The 14193-nt window shown below is 49.9% G+C and overlaps 1 protein-coding gene across 2 annotated transcripts in view; it reads left to right on the top strand.

The window, feature by feature from the left end:
• NUP214 (nucleoporin 214) overlaps positions 1–14193 on the top strand; it is a 67340-nt gene that overhangs the window by 3523 nt on the left and 49624 nt on the right. For both annotated transcript variants that reach the window (XM_084899790.1, XM_084899789.1), the window contains exons 3-14: positions 660–811; positions 1634–1832; positions 2479–2549; positions 3450–3513; positions 3891–3994; positions 6210–6316; positions 7479–7545; positions 7849–7975; positions 9315–9476; positions 10183–10639; positions 11659–11828; positions 13945–14039. In XM_084899790.1, the coding sequence (XP_084755916.1) occupies positions 660–811; positions 1634–1832; positions 2479–2549; positions 3450–3513; positions 3891–3994; positions 6210–6316; positions 7479–7545; positions 7849–7975; positions 9315–9476; positions 10183–10639; positions 11659–11828; positions 13945–14039 (1775 nt within the window). The remainder of the gene's footprint in view (positions 1–659; positions 812–1633; positions 1833–2478; positions 2550–3449; positions 3514–3890; positions 3995–6209; positions 6317–7478; positions 7546–7848; positions 7976–9314; positions 9477–10182; positions 10640–11658; positions 11829–13944; positions 14040–14193) is intronic.

Genomic DNA, 14193 nt, shown 5'->3' with positions numbered 1-14193 from the left:
CCCTTTCCCACAGACCTGCCCTCTTAGCCTCCCACCTGGCTGCTCTGAGTTACAGCCTTTGTAATAGACCACTGATCCAGGCAGTAACAGAGTATTCCTCTGAGTCCTTGGAATGGTTTTAGCAAATTACTTGAGCCCACAGAAGAGGTTTAGGAACCTCTGGTTTATAGCCAGTTGGTTAGAAGTGCAGGTAGCAACCTGGACTTGCAGTTGGCATTCTGAGTTGGAGGGGTTGTTGAAGCCTTCAGTTTGTACCAGCTGGGCAGAAGCACAGAGACGCTGGGCAGTGGCTGGGCTGGAAGTGTGGGTAGAGGGGGGACAGTCTTGTAGGACTGGAGTCTGATACTGTTTCTGGTAGATGATGTCCGGATTGAGGTGAACTCCAGACACCTGAGAATTGTTTGTTAGTGTGGGGGCACACGCACCCCCCGGCATGATAGGAGAGGGTCCAGGGACCCAATTTAAGAACCCTGTTTTCCACAAGGGTGACAGCCGCAGTTCATTTCCCCAGGTCGTATAAAGAAGAATTCCTGGAATACTTCATGCATCATTACAAATCTGTAAGAAAGCTGAGATTTGTCTGCATGACCAGACACCAGGGCATGTGCATGGGTTTATGAACATTCCATTTCCTGCTTTGTCTTTTTATGTTTTTATAGTTGATAAAGTTCAAGGCTTGCTAGTTCCTATGAAATTCCCCATCCATCACCTGGCCCTGAGCTGTGATAACCTCACACTCTCTGCGTGCATGATGTCCAGTGAATACGGTTCCATTATCGCTTTTTTTGACGTTCGCACATTCTCAAATGAGGTAAGCTACGGGCAGACTCCAGTGTCAAACAGACCTAAGGTTTCCTGGTATTGAACCATAGCCTAGAGGTTCTTGGTTGACCCTTGAAGTCTTTTCTAGTTTAAATATGGATTTTTTTTTAAAGTCCTTCATTATAGAACCATAGATGTTTGAAGCAGAAAGGACTTCAAGAAATTATTTTATAATAGCACCTGCCCCAAACTATTTCCTGTTGTATTTACATAGGAGGCAGCGAACGCCTAGGGGCTTCGGGATCTTTGTGTGACTTGCCCAAGACCACGGAGTGAATGGGAGATGTCGGAAGGGACACGCGCTGGGTCTCTGGCCTCCTAAGGCGGGGTTCTCCCACTCCTTGCGGTTTGGTCATGAGAGCAGTCCGCGGTGTTGAGCGCTTGTGCTGACCGTGCCAGGGCCGTACTGGTGCTTTCCATGCCTGATCCTTGTTCATGCCACAGGCCCGGGCACAGTAGGCACCGTGGTCTTCATTTTACCCATGGAGAAACAGCCCAGAGAGTTTACGTAACTGGCCGAGTGCCCAGTGCTGTTAAGGAGCAGAGCCCGGATTTTAATCTAGTGTCTGCTGTTTGTCAATGACTTTGCATTCGTGTATCCCCTGCTGGGAGTCCCTCCAGTGTGCTCGAATAATTCATTGCCATGTTCAACGTTGTGTGGACATTGTAACAAAACGGTTTTTGTGTAGAGCTAATTATTTTTCATGTTCATTGAGAAATGCAAACTGTAACTTGAGAAGACTTACATATTCATCAATTTTCATCCATGCATTTATTAATGTATTTTTGCTCTGGGCATTTGTTTTAAAAGGCCAAGCAGCAGAAACGCCCATTTGCCTATCACAAGCTTTTGAAAGACGCGGGAGGCATGGTGATCGACATGAAGTGGAACCCCACTGTGCCCTCCATGGTGGCGGTGTGTCTGGCCGACGGCAGCATCGCTGTCCTGCAGGTCACCGAGACAGTGAAGGTGTGCGCCACGCTGCCTTCCTCGGTGGCAGTGACATCCGGTGGGTGCTGCGGGCCTCGCTCTGACATGCAGAGTGTGATGTCTGAAAGTTAATTGCTGGGATGAAAAGCAAATGCGTCTTTTGTTGTATTTGTTGTTATTTGGTAGAAGTGGAGACAGTATTCTTTATTTCCACATTTAATGGCCTTGAAGCCAAACAGCAGCCATGATTTCACCTGAAAGTGCTCGGGTTTTCTGGAGAAGATGTTTTGGCACCGCTGGTTTAGAATGTGATTTTGAGTAATTGCTTCTGGATCTGAAATAATTGTCCTATGAATGTCATTTGTACCTTCCTGGGGAAAGCATCAGAAATACCAAATGGGAGCAAGACAAGAATTTATTGATATTCAGAAACCTCCTCTGATCCCTTGAATTACCTAAAGATTGCAGTTTTGTGTACTTTCCAGCTTTTGGGGCAGTACTCCATTGAAAAAGCATTCTTATCCGTCAATTCGGTGGCCCAGTGATAAATCATAATTGTATGGTTATAGTGATTTTTCTTTTTCTTACTTTGCCGAGTAAGGATGGTCCTAAGTCTTCCGCGAACTGAGAACAGAGCTACTGATTGTATCGCTGTTTGGTACAGACCTCGCTGGTTCGCTGCATTTTCTTCCGTGTTAACTGGTGGCACTCTCTCCTTTGCTCAGTGTGCTGGAGCCCCAAAGGAAAGCAGCTGGCAGTGGGGAAGCAGAACGGAACTGTGGTCCAGTACCTCCCAGTGAGTCTTGCCTTGGACTTCCAAACCGTTCTTACGGAAGCTGCCCCCTGGTGGGAGGGTGGTTTGGGGTATCTGTTTTTTCAATTGAAATGTTATTTATGCTCATGGCAACAGAGTCCTCGGTGCACGAGAGAGTGCACGAGAGAATGCGGGAAAGACGGGAGAGGCCTTTCCCTCCCATCCGTGGCCCATCTCCCAGGGCGCCCTTTCTTCTGCTGCTCATGGCCTTCTGGGCTTTTCCGGATGCTCACATAGATAGTCTACGTGTGTGTGCATTACTTTTGTTCTGCTTTTTATTTTATTTATTTATTTATTTATTTATTTTTAAATAGAGGTTCTGACTTTTTTTGTTTTTTTAAATATATTTTATTGATTTTTTACAGAGAGCAGGAAAGAGGGATAGATAGCTAGAAACATTGATGGGAGAGAATCATCGATCAGCTGCCTCCTGCACATCCCCCACCAGGGATGAGCCTGCAACCAAGGTACATACCCCTGCCCAGAATCGAACCTGGGACCTTTCAGTCCGCAGGCCGACGCTCTATCCATTGAGCCAAACCAATTTCGGCTTGTTCTGCTTTTTAAACAAAATGTAATCACATTTACACAAAGTTCCCCAACCTTATGTTCCCAATTCACTCCACAGAAACAGAGCTGCAGGGGGAAGGAGCTGGTGAAAGGCTAGAGCTGTAACGCAGGCGCACTTGGGTTAGAGCACAGTGCTTGTCTTCTAGCTGAGTGCATCTGAAGGTTCCGTTTCTGACTGCAGGGACAAAGGCAGCGATGCTGGGCAGGCGCTTGCGTGCGTCTCACCCTGCCCCTGTGGGTTTCTGAGATAATGCTCACCATTGTCTGCTCGGGGATTATTGCATTTGACACTTTTCTTCAAATCTCTTTCAGACTTTGCAAGAAAAAAAAGTCATTCCTTGTCCTCCGTTTTATGAGTCAGATCATCCTGTCAGAGGTAACTTGTCTGCTTTTTGGGGGCTGACCTTCAATAAGGTGCTGTCTGCACTCCAGACATTTAAGTTGCGTGCTATACTACATGCCCACTCAGGAGAGCGCCGGTGCCTCCTCGCTGAACGCTCTCCTGTCAGTCGGTGTAGCAGCTATCTGGTGGACACCTGTGTCTCAGGGTAGATGGCTTAAATGGGTCCTGGTTTTTCACATTAGAATTGCTCACCATTTTCCCTGATATAATCCACTTTGGGAAGAATTTGGGTTTCGGTTCAATGAAATCTAGACCTTAAAGCTGTAGTAGTTGGATTTTTACCCATAAGATGTAAGTTGGTAACAGACAGAGCTTCCCAACAAGGAGCTTCATTGGCGTGTGTGTCTCAGTTCTAGACGTGCTGTGGATCGGGACCTACGTCTTCACAATAGTGTACGCCGCTGCGGACGGGACCCTGGAGACGTCTCCGGACGTGGTGATGGCTCTGCTCCCGGTGCGTATGTGCAAGGCTGTCTTCTTACCTGTGATGGTGCACCCTCATTGCACCATCGGGACCAGAGTTATGTTACTGATCCGAATGAGGATCAGCTCCCCGATGCACAGCAAAGCCAAATACTGAATGAGCATGGAGGCTTCCAGTGGAGAAACTAAAGCCATATTTGCCCACAAGGAGAATGGGTAGCTATCGCTTAAAATCTGAACTCCCTGGTGGCTTTTAATAAAGGATTTTTAAAGGCACAGGTTGAGGGGTAGAGGCTAGGGGAGCAGAGGTACTGGCTGTGAGGGTTCTGGCTGCAGGGCTGTGGAACTTGGCCATTTATGGGATGACATGATAGGGGCGTCAGCACCGGGTCTTCTTGCACAGCGGACCCCTCACTTCTGGAAGGGTTCCAGTCTCCGAGGTCTGGTGTTCATTTCGGGCCCTTTGGTTCCGTGAGAAGGGAGAACGTGGTTCCAGGCGCAGCCCGAGGTGGTGTCCCTCCGCACTGTGTGGCTGTGTGACCTGCGGTGTTGGTCTGTGTTCTCTGAGAGGCGACTCGGTGTCTTGTCAGACACAGGATAGGACCATTTTGAGCTGGTTCTACAGCTACAATATGGTTTCTGCTTCGAGCACGCACTATTGTGATCATACTGTGAAAAAGATTGTAAAACTTACTTTTGTTTAAGCTGTAAGCTGAGTCTTAGTAGATGTTAACTTACAAGACATTTTAGAAGAGCAGGAAAATAGCCTGGCTTTTAGAATTCTTTCACTTACTTATTCATCAGCCTGTGTCCAGGGCCTCAGTGTGCTGGGCGATGCTTTAAAGCCGAGAATGCAGTGTCCTTGCTCTTGTGGATCTGACATTCCAGTGAAGGTGCCAGTCCAGGATAAGCATGGCATCGGGGAGGGAGAAGGGTGACGGAGGAAATAAAGCGGGCAGGTGAAGGGACAGTGCTGGCCCGGGGCAGAGAGATGGGGTGGTCGAGGAGGGCCTCTGAGCAGGGGCCATCGGAGCAGGGAACCAAGGGAAGGAGGGAGGGAGTCAGTTGAAGAAAGAAAGAACGCTAGGGTCTACCCGGTCTTATTAATTGTAGTAGCATTGAGACAAAGACTAATGAGGCCGGACTTACATTTCCAAATCATACTCGCTTTAAAAGTCCAGGAAAACATCTGAAAATACAGAAATCAATGTCTAAATGCAGTAAAAGTGAGAGCTACACTTCCATTCTGTTTTGCAACCTTGCTTTAACTTAGTAGTAAATTGCAGGCAAATTTCTATGTCAAATGAAATGTGATTTGGCGGTCAACAGATTGCTGTAGCTCTGTTGTGCACTTGGGTTCCTGATACAGTTGAATTTCTAAAGTATCGATATGTTTACGGTTACACCTCACCCAACTGCAGGTCTGTGTTCTGAGCGGCATCATCATAGCGTCTGCACTTGCACAAACCCAGTGGTCTGCCTATTGCCTGCCTCGCTGTGTGGTGCAGCCCGTTGCTCAGTAGGGGAGGGAGAATAACCCTCTGCCAAGTATCATTTTGGGGTGGCAGATTCCGTGCCCCGACAGCTCCTAGGTTACAGAGCTGTTTGGCATGTCATTGTACTGCACACTGTAGGCAGCCATGACACCATTTGTGTTACCATTATGGCTAAGGTGTTCTGGCTACAGTGTCACTGGTCGACAGGAATTTTTCAGCTTCGGTGTAATCTTATGGGATCACCTTCATAACGTGTGGTCGGTTGTTTGAAATGTTGTTATGCAACTCATGAATGTATTAAATGTATTCCTTATTTCAAGATATCATTAAGATTTCTATTTCTGGCGACAAGATTAACACTAGCATGTGTTTATTGAGGGCTCACTTTCCTTGTAGCGGGCTAAACTTTCTATGTATTGTTTCCTTTCATATTTACAACAGCCTCTGATGTCATTTAGTAGCTATGTTATATGTGTGAGAAGACTGAGAATCAGAGGTTGAGTAATCTGTCCATGTTTGTCCACCGGCCAGAAGTGGCAGACAGGCAGTGTGAGTCCAGTTTGGTTGGCGGCCATCACTCCCGTTCCTTCTGTTACACGGTGCTGCTTTATGTCGTGTCTATACATTTGGACATAGGTTTTGAGCAAATTTTCTCACAAAACTTCAATGGTTTTCTCATTTGAGAGCATTCGCTGTGTAGGGCTAAGGGAAAGTCGCCCCTGAGGTTTTTCCTCACTCTGTGTGTTGTAGAAAAAAGATGAAAAGCACCCAGAGGTGTTCGTGAACTTCATGGAGCCCTGCTACGGCTGCTGCACCGAGAGGCAGCACCACTATTACCTCAGCCACGTGGAGGAATGGTGAGCCCCCCCCACACCCTCCCCCCAGCTCTCACCAAGTCTCAGCCACGTGGAGGAATGGTGAGCTCCCCCCCTCCCTCCCCCCAGATCTCCCCGAGGCGCTGCCGCGGCTCTGCAGCTGTTTGTGTACGAGGGAAGCAGAGGCCAAGGGGCCATGCACATATTTGCAGCCGATGCTAGTTAATGCCTTTCCGGCTCCTCCTCTACTTTCCCAGCCTGAATTCTTTAGTTCAGGTATGTGTTAATCTTAAAAATCCCCTTTTCTTAGCAACCCAGTGACAATTTGTGAAAATACTGATATCCAAGGTGCATATTAATAGTTGCCCTTGCTGAAACCGGTTTGGCTCAGTGGATAGAGTGTCAGCCTGTGGACTGAGAGGTCCCGGGTTGATTCCAGGCAGGGGAATGTACCTTGGTTGCAGGCGCATCCCCCGTAGGGGGTGTACAGGAGGCAGCTGATCGATGTTTCTCTCTCATCGATGTTTCTAACCCTCTATCCCTCTCCCTTCCTCTCTGTAAAAAAATCAATAAAATATAATTTTTTTTAAAAAAAAAGTTGCCCTTGAGCCCAGGCCAGTGTGGCTCAGTGGATAGAGTGTCAGCCAGTGCACCAAAGGGTCTCAGGTTCAATACCCAGTCAAGGCCACGTGTCTGGGATGCAGGTTCAATCTTTGCCCCATTTGGGGCGCGTTCAAGAGGCAACCAATCCATGTTTCCCGCACATCAATGTTCCTCTCCTTCACCCCCTTTTCTACTCTCCCTAAAAATCAGTGGGGAAAATACCCTCAGGCGAGAATTAACAGAAAGAAATAAAGACGAGCTGCCCCTGGGAGCTCCCTCGGAGAGAGGCTTGAAACCAGGCTCCTGTTCCTCTCCCCGGACTGCTCCGTCTGGAGGGCTGTGCTCACTGGGGGTTCCGACTAGATTCTGGTGGCTCTCCCTTGTCTGAGGTCGGTAGGTAGTTGACCACGTGTCCAGGGATTTGTCCTGTGAGCTAAGAGTTAAGGTTTACACCTGAGAATCTCACCTTTCTTTAGCCATAGAAAACATGCTGTCCTCCCGACACCTCCAGGCGGCGCTCAGGGCTGTGTCCGAGGGCTCAGGGTGGGCTAGAATCGCTCTGGGTTGTAATGTCACCATCTTCCGGTTTTGTTCTCTGAAGGGATTTAGTGCTGGCGGCATCTGCGGCTTCCACAGAAGTCAGCATCCTTGCCCGACAGAGCGACCAGGTAAATTCCCCTCGTTTGTCTCTTCCGGGGGAACTTCTGAGAAAGGTGCGGGGGGGAATTGATTATGTGGGTAAGGATTAGATGAGGGCACATCCCTTTTAATGGGCTTCCCGTGAGCAGTTAATTTCACGGGTGGGAATTGAGCCTCTTGCTTCATGGCGTAGTCGTGACTTTTAGACTCTCCCCAGATTTCGGTCTCGGTCCACACCTGAGTACCCAGCGCGCTGTCCTCTCTCCCGCCTGCGCGGTGCTGGGGGCAGCGCAGAGCTGACCGCCGTGCCTTTTCCTGCTTCTCTTTTCCAGATTAACTGGGAATCGTGGCTCCTAGAGGACTCCAGTCGAGCCGAACTGCCTGTGACAGACAAGAATGACGACTCCCTGCCCATGGGAGTGGCCATAGACTACACTAACCAGGTGGAAATTGCCCTCAGTAAGTGCAGCCTGACATCGCTCAGCACATCATTGCTGACGCTGCTTAACGTTTAAGTTCATTCTCCATGTTCAGGCGGAATCTGCTCTGCTGAGCACCGTGAACTGGTAGCACATTGCTCCTTGAAGCACATGTCACAGCACTGAACTAATTGTCATGGACACTTATGGGAGAGCCCCGGGCCAGACGCGCTCGCATCTGCCTGTGTTTTTAAACTTCAGGACGTGGTGGAAGTCTAGTACAGTGTTTCCCAACCTTCTCTCATGATGAGAATCACCTGGTGGAGTTGTTAAAACACAGATTCCTGAATCCCAACTAAGAAGTGCTAAACTAGGATTTTTGGGAACATATAGGTAAAATTGTATACTTAACTAGTGCTCTAAGACAGATGTTATATACAGAGCACTAAGTTAGGTATGCAATTTTACCTATATGTTCTCAAAAATCCTAGTTTAGCACTTCTTAGTTGGGATTCAGGAATCTGTGTTTTAACAACTCCACCAGGTGATTCTCATCATGAGAGAAGGTTGGGAAACACTGGTCTACACCCAGGGTTTCAGTTTTGTTTCTCTGCCCATTCCAGTTCCCAGGGACCTGCCCGGGGAGCAGTGCCCTAGGCCGGGTCTGTGTGGCAGCACTTGGTTTGAAGGCACAGTCTGGATAAGGGAGACCTCAGGCGCGGGGCCTCTGACCTGGGCCTGAGTGTGCTCTGCGTGGAGCTGCTCCCGGCTGGAGCCGGGCAGAGCCGCAGGCCCGTGGGCCGCGCAGTGCAGGGAAGCCCTGTTCTTTGGGGCTTCAGTTAGAGAGGGTCCCCGTCGGGCACCGCAATGTTCCTCATCCTTTCCCGGGTCAGGTTACTGATGCGATTAGCTCTTTTACTCCAGTTCTCTTGAAGTCTTAATTGACAAAATCCGTGCTTGGGATTCAGCTGCGAGTGAGTGTAGTTTGACTCACCTTTGTGCCTCTTTTTTTTAAAGAGTCTAGTCTCACTTTTCTACCTAACCAGCCGCTTTCCTGGAGACTCCTGTCGTGGTCAGGGAGCGCTGACCTACCTCCCAACACCGAGGCCCTCGGGAAGATCAGGAGCTTTGGGAGACTCCGGCTGCTCCGGTCGGCGGGGCCTCCACGTGGGCCTGGCGGACGGTGGCCGTCGCTGAGGAGCCTCCCTGCGGGCCTGGCAGACGGTGGCCGTCCGCCCCAGGCAGCGGCTCGGGAAGGGGGATCGGGAGACCGCTATTGAGACTTGGACCGAGGGAGCGGCCTGGAGCTGTGGGCGGTCAGCCCCTCTGGCTCAGGCAGGCTTTCCCTCTTTCTTCACTTCTGTTCTCTTTTTTAACAGCTGATGAGAAGACTCTTCCTCCGGCTCCGGTTCTCCTGTTACTCTCCACCGATGGTGTGCTCTGTCCGTTTTACATGATCAACCAGAACCCCGGGGCGAGGTCCCTCATCAAGATCCCAGAGCCGCTCCCGTTGGAGGGAGAGCGCCAGCCCAGGTCGACAGGTCCGTCTCCCTTTGGCACAGAGGGCTCTTCCCAGGGAGGGAAATACGAGAATACGGTTACCTCGGCACAGTCATCCTTCCTGCGCCGGGACTCGTTTTTGTAGAATAAACGTGCACACACTTGCCTTTCCTCACTCACGAGCGGTATTGTCCAACCTGCACTTCACTCCGGAGGAGAGGGCAGCTCGGCCAGATGGGCCCCAGAAGGCAGTTCACCAGCAGTGCCTGTTGTAGGCCCGGGCAGTGTATGGTCAGAATCCTATGGGCAGCCTTAATCAAGAGGGATTGCTTAAGTAATGACTGTACTTTCCTACACTGAGTGCCTGGTAGCTGTTGAGAATGACATGTATTTTTATTCACCTGAACTGGCTCTCAGTGACGGACAGGTAGAGATCTGAATTACAAGCTTTCCGGATTGGGATGAAATGCTTTTCACAGTGAGAAGTGTACTTTTCCCGAATTACTCAGCTGGCATCCACGAAGTGCTGTTAGTCTACCGTCTTTCCCGTTTCCTTTTCCTTCAAAGTTCTGTAATCCATGGAGCGTTTGCTGTGAACGTGAACCAGCACCTCCATCTCCTGTGTTTCTTTCTCCTTCGTGTGTCAGGACCTTTATTCCTGGCTTCCTTCTTTCCGAGGGCCTCTCATGTGGCCCTCTCCCGTTACCCTGCTAACTCGGCTCTTCCTCTCCCCCCTCTTCACCGCAGGAAGCATTCCCACCACCCCCACCTCGCCCGGCCCGCAGAAACCCGAGGCCTCCGCCGCAGCTCCCGTCTCCGTCCCGCCGGCCCTGCCGGCCGCCCCCGCCGCAACCTTCTCCCTGCCCTCTGCCACGGGGGCCTCTGCCGGCTTCTCCTTCGGCTCTTCGTCCTTGAAATCCCCTGGGTCTGCTGCTGGGGAGCCCCCGCCGTACCCCAGTGGCTCTGACGCCTCCAAAGCAGCAGTGGGCTCCGGTGTCTTTTCATTCGCTCCTCAAGCCCCGCTGGCGCCCACCCCCGCGGCCTCCCCGATGGCCCCCGCAGCCGCCTCCTTCTCCTTTGGGTCCTCGGGCTTTAAGCCAGCCTTGGAAAGCACCCCGATGCCAAGCGCGGCCACTCCCGGCCTTGGATTGAAGCCCTCCTTCCCACCCTCGGCCTCTGCTGTCAAGCTCAACCTCGGCGACAAGTGAGTGGCACCGAGTTTGATTTTTCCAGAGGGTGGGTGGCAGTGCCCATGTTATTTACTGAAAACGGCTGCTGGAGTGCAGTTACTCAGTGATTTCCCCTGGGGTTTCTTGTTTGTTTGTGTGTCTGTTTTTCATTTTTTTCCAAAGTAATACTAGCAAATGGCAAAAATCCAAATAACAAAAGGTTTGCATTACATTTGTGCCAGAAGGGTCTCTTAAATTTTTTATTATTATTAGAGATTTATATTTAAATACTTTTTTGCTTCTTTGGGTTTCAAATGTAGGAGATGCCCCTTATTTTTAAAAAGTAGCCATGCAAAGCATATATTCTGGAGGCGAAGTGACTCTCTTGCCCACCCTTGACTCTCTACACTGTTTTCTACGGGGCCACCAGTGACCAGTGACATTGTGTTCTCATCGGGTACAATGCCTCCTGCTTGGAAGCCCTGTGGCTGCTGTCACTGCTGCCACCTTTGTCATTGCTGATGACATTTTAATTTATTGTCCCAGTCATCTAATGCTGGGTGTTAGATTGTCTGCAGACGTTGGCTCTCTAGGTGGAACTTCCCTGACATTTCCCGAGACTGAACATCCCAAAGGGGGTGGCCTGCTCCCTCTTCCTCCTCCACTCCTCAGGCTGGGCCACCCACACGAGTTCTCAGTAGTGTTGTTGGGAAAAGAGGGCACTGAGCTCCCCTAAGCATAGCTGAGCCCCACCCTTTTTGCTCTGCTCAGCTTGATAGCATAGAAAATAGTTCATATCATGGTAGACTTAGCTTCGTTTTCCTGTTAAGTATTTATTTGGTATTTTTATTGACTAACTCGTTCCTAAATAAGCAGAAGGTCAGATCAATGTTTCTTGCACCTTTCACCTTTTATAAAAAGTGGCTAAACATTTACCCTTCTCGAAGGCTAAAAGGTGTGGATAGTAGGTTATGGTTTGATGACTGCTCATGAGCAGCGTGGAAGAGTCTTCATTCAGCAGGCTGTTCTGATGCATTCGGGCTGTCATTCTCAGGTTCTCTGCCGTGGCTGCCTCTGCTCCTAACAGCTCACCGAGCACACCCCCGATGCTGCCCTTCTCCGCCGCCAAGCCAGCTTCTTCCGGACCTCTTAGCCACCCCACGCCCCTCTCAGCATCATCCGGCTCCGCGTCAGCCAAGTCCTCCGCCTCCCCCTCAGCATCAGGTAAGGTGGAATACCTGCTTTAGAGCTCTGTCCTGAGCTCTCAGATTAGCATCTCTCAGTCGTTGAGAAGCCCGGCTAAGGTAGTTGGACGTGGTTGTTTTTTTGTGCCTCCTGTATCTCACACGGACGCTGTGGCCTACTCTGCTCTCTGCGTGGGAGGGTCTGCAGTAGCCTAGGGCTCCCACGCCTTCCCTGACATTCCTCCTGTGCACTTGGCACTGGGTGATTTGAGTTGTTGTCCAGCCTTGATCTTCCCTGGGAGCCTGCCCCTGTGAAGGGCTAGAACAGAACAAGTCTTTAAGCCGCGGTGGCTGGCACACTATTGCCTGTAGTGGCTGTCTTGAATTTTCACACTCAGCCCTACTGTAGGCAGGTTTCTTAGATAAAGATCACAGTGGAAATAATTATAGCCAGGTTGAATTGAAGTGCATCATGAAACTCCATGAGCAAATTATCTTTTTTTCCTATCAAACCTGCAGAAATGTTGCAAAAATTATACAATGAATACTATAACCTTTACCAAAATGCAACACTTGCTAACGTTGTGCACCATTTGTTTTAATATATTTTTTCCTAAAACCTTTGAGAGTTCATTAAAACAGGAAATACTTCACATCTAAGTACTTACGTATATCTACTAAAAACAGGGGCACACAATCTGATGTCACTGCAGGGAATTTAACAATAATCTACCCCCATATGCACATTTCCTCAGTTATCCCCATAATGGGGGAGCGAATCTGGGAGCACAATATTCCAGCTGGTCTCAGGCTCAGTCTCCTACATTTGCCACCTTTTTGTCCGCCCAGCACTGACATTTGAGAGAGGTCAGGCCATAGGTTTGTGGATGGTCCCTCACTTTGGACCTACTGGGCCTGCATGACGAGGTTCAGGTTAAGCGTTTGGAGCAGTAACACCGCCTGTTGGCTTGTCCTGACGTGGTGATGGTCTTTGGTCCATTGGTTAAGGTGGTGTTTGCCAGACCTGTCTCCGTTTCTAACTTGGTTATTGTCATGCATGCCAGTGGGAATGCCTAGCCAGACATTTAGGTGACCATTGGTGTTTGTGTGACGGGAATAGTTTTATTTTGGAAAACGTCACGTGGGCATTGAGCTGTGAGATGCCTGAAATCACCTCTCCACCTGCTGCTCAGGAGGAAGGCTGCATGGCGGAGTTTGCCAGGCCTTTTCCTGAGGCTCTGAAGGCATCGGATAAGACCCAAACGTTCAGAAGCCTTGCTTTAGTCTTTCCACGTCTCTGCGGTGTGGGAGAGGAAACTGGAATCTTAGTGCACGTTTACTTTCTCACTTTCTGCCGCTCACCACCCACATCTGCCCACCCTGTGCCATTATTTAATTCTTAAAGTTTGGGGCGTCCTGGTTTATTGGTGCTCAGTCCCAGTTACACACGAGACTCATGGGGAATCCATCCCCTAGTAGTGTAATCAGACTCGGGAGTGACACTTGGGGTTTTGGGGTGTGTGTATTTTTATTTTTAGTATTTTATTTTTATCCTCACCTAAGGACATGCCGAGAGGGAGGGAGGGAGGGTGGAGGAGAGAGAGAAAGAAAATCAGTGTGAGGGAGAAACATCGATCGGTTGCCTTCTGCACACTCCCCAACTGCATCAAACTTGTAACCCAGGTATGTACCTGACTGGGAATTGAAAAAGTTCCCCTGCTGATTCCAATGCACAGCGGGCGAGCCTGTGTGAGAGGCTCCCAGGAGGGTCCGGCGGCCCTGTGAGTTCTCACAGGTGATGGGTCATTGGTCTCATCTGACGGTTAAAACTGTCCCCAGCTCCCTGAGGTGCACCGGAGCCTCTGTGAGGAGGAAGGGGGCCAGGTGACTGGCCTGGGCCTGCCCACAGCACTCCTGCCTGTAACCAGGAGTTTTATCTGCTTTACAAAAGAATTCCCCAACTAAAAATGTAAGGCATGCTTTTTAGTTATCTTGGAACGGGGGCTAACACAACTGTGGACATCACTCTTGCTAACCAAGATGATGAAAGGGGCCAGGGACCGTGAGAAACTGGCTGTTGTTTGAGGAAAGGGCACTGTGGCGGGCAGAGCAGCGGGAGTAACTGTGGCTGTTCTGACTGACGTCTTGTTCTGCAGGGCGGTCTGCGCATGGCGGCCCCGGCCCGGTGTCCTCCCTGGGGCAGAAATCGCCCAGGATAGCCGCTCCCGTGGCCAAGACGGCCTCTCCCCAGGTACTGGACCTCCCCACAATCCTGTGCGTGTTCGCTTACTGCTCTGCAGACATGTTTATACAATAGAATGGGTTTTTGTGTTTTAGAATTTACACTTTTGCAATGTGGGGGAAATAGGTGAGTTTTGAATATTTGTAATGCGTGCTCTGTGCTC

Source organism: Pipistrellus hanaki (assembly GCF_964339955.1).
Source record: "Pipistrellus hanaki genome assembly, chromosome: 11".
Classification (NCBI taxonomy): Eukaryota; Metazoa; Chordata; class Mammalia; order Chiroptera; family Vespertilionidae; genus Pipistrellus; species Pipistrellus hanaki.
This window is presented reverse-complemented; position numbering and strand designations above follow the sequence as displayed.